Source organism: Haplochromis burtoni, unplaced genomic scaffold, assembly GCF_018398535.1.
Source record: "Haplochromis burtoni strain Fernald_Lab_line unplaced genomic scaffold, NCSU_Asbu1 Contig_62, whole genome shotgun sequence".
Taxonomy (NCBI): domain Eukaryota; kingdom Metazoa; phylum Chordata; class Actinopteri; order Cichliformes; family Cichlidae; genus Haplochromis; species Haplochromis burtoni.
Genome location: NW_024582423.1, coordinates 1,182,450 through 1,188,450, shown reverse-complemented (window position 1 = coordinate 1,188,450; position 6,001 = coordinate 1,182,450). Strand labels below are relative to the sequence as shown.

General features: G+C 38.5%; 1 protein-coding gene across 1 annotated transcript; it reads left to right on the top strand.

Moving 5' to 3' along the window:
• Nucleotides 1-2,102: 2,102 nt before the first annotated feature.
• On the top strand, nt 2,103-4,640 carry LOC106633206 (E3 ubiquitin-protein ligase NEURL3-like). The gene is made up of 4 exons (XM_042221192.1): nt 2,103-2,188; nt 2,998-3,507; nt 3,659-3,820; nt 3,964-4,640. The coding sequence occupies exons 1-4, from the start codon at nt 2,155-2,157 to the stop codon at nt 4,140-4,142; spliced, it is 885 nt and encodes a 294-aa protein (XP_042077126.1). The 5' UTR covers nt 2,103-2,154; the 3' UTR covers nt 4,143-4,640.
• The last annotated feature ends 1,361 nt before the right edge of the window (nt 4,641-6,001 follow it).

Here is a 6,001-nt window from a genome sequence, read left to right as displayed (position 1 = left end):
ACAGGGAATATAACTCACAATAGAAAACTAAAGACCACTAATGAACCAGAACATAATCTAATAACACAAACTACCACAGGAATACAAGAAAACACAAAATGCTGACCTAAAAGGACCCAGAACCATGACAGTAAAATCTCAGTGAAATTAAAAACCTTATTCTCTATTGTCAGACTGTGACAAATTAATAACACTGGTGGTCAAAATAAAACAAAAATAGTTTGTAGTTTGATTTTGAAGGCCCAAATTTCCATCCTCAGCCCCACGGAGCTTTCCTATTGTTTGTTTGTTCGTTATTTCAAATAGTTTATTAAAGAGCTGGAAGACTGATTGGCTGTGACATGAAAATTAATGAAGATCAAGGCTAACTTTTGTATTCGGCTCTCGTGGTTTGATCTTCCTGATAGGTGTAGCACCTTTTCTTTAGTATGCAATGTTACCTCATATTTGTATAAAAAAACTTATTCTTTAACTTAGAGTTCAGTGAACAAACAACATGCAACAACAAATCAGCAGGTTTTAAACTTAGTCTTGTTCTGTGAGTAACTATTTGTATTTATAAAGAGGTGTGATTCATTTATTGGACATTTTTCAGATCCTAAAGGTTTTTTGTTTCTTGTGTTGTTCTTCTCATTTTGGATTATATATGACAAAAGCCTTACAGCCAGAGTGTCCAACCTTCCAGGCCTCGGGGGCCGTTGTCCTGCAGGTTTTAGATATCACCTTATGTCCACACACCTAAATCAAATGATGAGTTCATTAACTGTTGAGGAGGTCATTTAGCCATTTAAATCAGCTGTGTTGTGGATCAAGGACACGTCTAAGACCTGCAGGACACCGGCCCTCGAGGCCTGGAGGACAATCCTGCCTTACGGTCATAAACTCTTTCCAAATTCACTTCTTCTCCTTAAGCTTATGATTATGTTTATGCTTTTTGCCATGGTTGTCCTGTTTTCACTCAGCTGATGTTTACTGCAGCACATTGAACTAGCCGTGCCCAAAATGAACTTACATCAACAGAAATCTAAACATGAAATTTTTTTTCATCCCACCCACTGCAGCAATGACAAAAGAAAGAAAACTAACCCTGAATTTTAAATCAAAGCTCATCTAGTGAACTGTTTCTCAACTCATCTGACTAAGGCCAAACTTTAACCTGGTCTGCAAAAGTAAAAGCAAAAGAGTTTGGTACTTTCATTATGACTTGTGTACAGGTTAACTTAAAAGCTTTATCTGAGTCACTTTATAGTATAAAAAAAAGCTGCGCTGTTTTTCCTTTGTTAATGTGTAAAGGATTTCCTAATGCATGAACGAGTGTAACAAAGTTCTCAGAAATGCAGATAGATGCAGATTTATAACCGATAAAAGTCACTCCCAGAAAAGGTCAGGTTAACAAAGATTAAACTGACAGCAAAACAGCAAAGAAGCCATCTCCTAAACCTTCAGCGTCATTAACTATTACACTACTGTTAATGTTCTAATATCTATTTAGATTGTGCATGAAAAGTGCATCACTCTTCTACAGTTCAATGTGTTTCGGTTTTATAGCCGTAAAATATCCATCAAAATAAAAACTAAAACCAAAGTAGAAGACTGACAAAGATACTCCAAAGCAAACCAAAAAACAGCAATATTTTTAATTAGCACCATCATCATCCAGTTCTTTTGTTTTTTCTTTGTTTTGTTATTCAAACAGAAAGTCTTTATTATGTCCCTGGAAGACTGTCTGGCTTTTTTGAAGCATGTAGGTTGGTTTGGATTTAATTCCCGACAAGTGTAAAAAAAAAAAAAGGATTTTGGGCTGATATTTCACATGTATAAACAAAGCCTAACAATAGTACATATATGTACTATTGTTAGGCTTCTGTGCACAGATTCTATACTATAGTATAGAATCTGTGCACAGAAGATTAAAGCTTAATAAGACTGTTACTGTGAGTGTCCTGATGTCCTCACTCAGCTCAGACATTGAACTGTGAATGGAGGTTAATGACATCATCAGAAAGTACAGTAACTTCCCCAGCCCCTCCTCTTTTCCTTTCCTGGTTATGCTGGGAGTGTTTGTGTTTTCAACCCACATGTGGAAACTATAAAGGAGCACACACACTATCATCCATCAGGACTCAGCTGACAAGTATTATTTACAACTTCAAAATGCCATGGTCACGCTCTATGAGGATTTTTAAATGTAAGTTACAGAGCTGCTTTATATATCAGTTTGGTAAATCAATAACTATTATACCCAAATCAACAAATGACAGCTGTTTCTATATTGTTACTAGACTAAACAGTTCTTTATATTATATGAAAACAAGCAACATAATTGACTTTGGAAATTATAGTGCATAAATATGAGAAACAAATGTTTTTCACTTGCAATTTTGAAGAATGTAAAATCTGCTGTTATCTATTGAAATAAATCCATGAAAACTGAATGAAAACAATAAAGAATATATGAAAAATGGCAAAGTACTGTAAGGATTAGCAAACGACTGCAAAAAAATCTTAATTATAAGCTGTGAATTAAATGTAAAAATCTTTAAAGATAAAGTTTATATTTTAGAGGAAATGCTTATTGCCAAAGATAAAGTGCAAACACAATAACTGTGTGAGACATAAACAATGAATAATCACAGGCCACCTAGTGGACATTGAATGCAACTTAGTTCACTGTATTTAATGATCAGGATGAAGTCCAAAGTGTCACATCATTCTCAAAAGTGAAAGCACAGGAGTTTGCAAATTTTATTACGACTTGTTTACAAGTTTATTAGCTTTTATTATTGCACTAAAATCTTTTTCAGAAACATCTTAAAGGTGTAAAATAAGCTCATGACAGAAAACCTTGTGACATTATTTTCAGTTATCTTTTATTAATAGTAAGTCAGACTACTAATAATTAAACCATTAAATGTATGCATGATATTTAAGCATCTGATCACATGCAAAGAAATATTTTTATATCAGCACTAATAAGTTTTATTTAATTCTGTGTAGTTGGCAAGTCAGAGGTGTCACACAGATGCAGCTCACGCTGTGTCAGTCCTCTGACCTTCGACAGTCAGGCTGTGGGAGAAAAGGTCCGCTTGAGTCATGGAGGTCGACTCGCAGAGAAGACTGATAACACCTTCAAGAATGGGCTGGTGTTCAGCAACCGTCCAGTGAAGATCCAGGAGAAGATTTGTCTGAGAATAGAGAAGGATTCATCCATCTGGGACGGGGCTCTGCGTGTGGGCTTTACCACTGTGCCACCCTCAACCAGATCTCTGCCTCTGCCCAGCATGTCCATCCCCAACCTCAATGACAAGTCCGCACACTGGGCTGTTCCATTGGATGAATCTGTCTGCCAAGCAGGTTCAGAGCTGGAGTTTTGGGTTTCTTCTCATGGCAGCATATACATAGGTGTCAACAACGAGGAGTACGAGCGACCAACAGGAGTGGACACTAAACAGCCGCTGTGGGCCATGATAGACATCTACGGACAGACACGTTCCATTTTGCTGCTGGGTAAGTTCACTAGAACCAAGGTTATATTTGACCTACAGAATGTTTTTCCTGTTCTGTGAATGCAGAGCAATTCACATGCTCTAAGAGTTATAAATGTTGTCTGGCTCATAGACTGAATGACTATTCAAATACTCTTTTCTCTTTGCTGAAGACTCCAAGAAAAACAAAAAGCTGCTTTACCGTAGAAGATCCTGTCCTGCACCTGAACCGCTCGCCTCACCTGATCCTGACAGTCACTTTCGTTCAGTTCCTGATGTTTCAGACTTCAGACGTGAGGACTGCATCTCCTGTCTTGACACAAAAATGCCAGAAGGTAAAGAGTCATTTCAAACATTTTTGGCTGTTTTCAGTTGCACATTTCTGACCAGAGAAGATAAAAGTGAAATCAGCTGTAATAGTGTGGTCTCATTTCCTGATGTCACATATGTAATTGGGATCTCTCTCTTTTTACAACAGATAACGTCTGTGTGGTGTGCATGGCGAAAGAGGCCAGAATCACACTGCCTTGTGGCCACCGATGTTTATGTAAAGACTGCAACTTCAGAGTCTGTGAGCAGTTTGGCACCTGTCCGCTGTGTCGACACACGATCAGCGCTCCATCAGTGGGGGAGCGGTGGTTTATAGAGGTCAACTGATCTCTGAGACAACAGCCTGGAATTGTGACAGAAGAATAGCAGCAAGAGTGAAAAGGAACGTTTACAAGATGGTAGTGAAGGTCTGCTGATGTGGGGATGGTGGCACAGACCAACAGACAGGAGGCCAAGTGTTGGCAGTATTGAAGATGCTAAGAATGTCTCCGTTAGTGACCATACGGGATAGGACTAGAAATGAGTACATTTAGAGGACAGCTCAGATTGAGTGGTTTGGAGACAAAGTTAAAAAAGCAAGGCTAAGATGGTTTGTACTTATGCAGAAGAGTGATGGTGAATAAACTGGACAAAGGATGTTGAAGATGGAGCTGTTAGACAGGAGGAAGAAAGCAAGACAGAAAAGGATGATAGGATGATCCACTGTGCCGACCCTGGAAGGGAACAACCAGAAGAAGAAGAAGAGGAAGAAAGAAACTTTACTAAAAGGTTGATGACACTGAACTGAAATATTTCTAAATTGAAATCATTGAAATAGTACATCTCTTTTTGTTTTATAAACAAAATGTATTTTTGTAATTTTTAAGTCATTGTGTGACTTAAACACTTAAACACAAAATGTGCTGTATGGTTTATTTTTCATTGTTATTGTAAATTGTAAAGCAATGTTGAATTTTTAAAAAAATACAAAATTCAACTGTGCCAGTATAAATAATCTGTAATATGTCATAATAAGCGCTTTTCTGTTATTTAACTGTATATGTTTTTATGAAACTTACTGTAAACAAGAGTGATATTAAATGGACTGTGATGAAAGGGAACCTGTCGAGACCATGTTTGATTAAAGATGTCTCTACAATCAGGTATTTACTGATTATGGAGATATTAAGTGAAAAATCAAAGCAGGCGTTCAGGTAAGAACAGACTGTATTGCCGACCCAGGCCAGCCCACATACGTGTTGATGAAGCGGCCCCGATGGTCACAAACTGCCTGGAAGATGACTGATGGGATCAGTTTCCTGTTTCTGTAGCACTGACCATCAGGGCTGCTTGGAGACTTGATGCAGATGTGGCAGCTGTCGATTGCACCAACGGCTCTCAGAAAGTCTCTATGGCGTGCCAGCCATGCAAACCCACAGGACAATACCTCCAGCTCCTTGAGGGTCTTTGGGAGCAACATGATCTAGTGGCGAATGGCCACCACCCCCTCTGTGAGTCTATCAACAATGTAGTGAACAGTAGAATGAGGCATCCCGAACACTCTTGAGACCACCTGTAGGATGCTCCTCTTGCCGACCAGAAAAGAAACATCAGGGTCTCAATTGTGGCATCCAGGAGATTTAGCAACACTGCCATAGACTCCCTGCTTAGCCGAAAATCAAGCCTGGGATCCTCCTGGTTAAAAAAACGGTCCAGGACTGGTACACTCAGATTAATCCTGCAGTACAAGACTCTGGTCTGGTTAAGCAAAAGGTGGAGAACAACATAATCAGTTTTAGTAATAAGTTATGATTTAATTTATTTTAAGAGATCAAAGTATTATTTTCAATATTAACTCATCACTTTTGACGCAGAGAATGTATTTTATAGACTAATATTAGTAGGCTGAAGCCTTTTACTTCTACTTACTTCTGATTGGCTTTTACTATATATTAATATGCTTTTTTAAGGATCAAGACGTGGGTGTGTTTTTCCAGCTTCATTAACAGTTGTTTTTTCAGAGATCAGATGTTCTCACATCTTCAGCAGTAACGCTAATCTATATTGCACAGAGTGCATGTTTTGTATGATAAATTTTACCCATACCCTGCAGAATGAGAGACAGAGCAGCTGGGCTATGTAAAAAGTGTAAGGGGGCGTGTTCACGGTCACGTCCAGTGGGTGTGTGGGCAGAGACGCTCCACCAC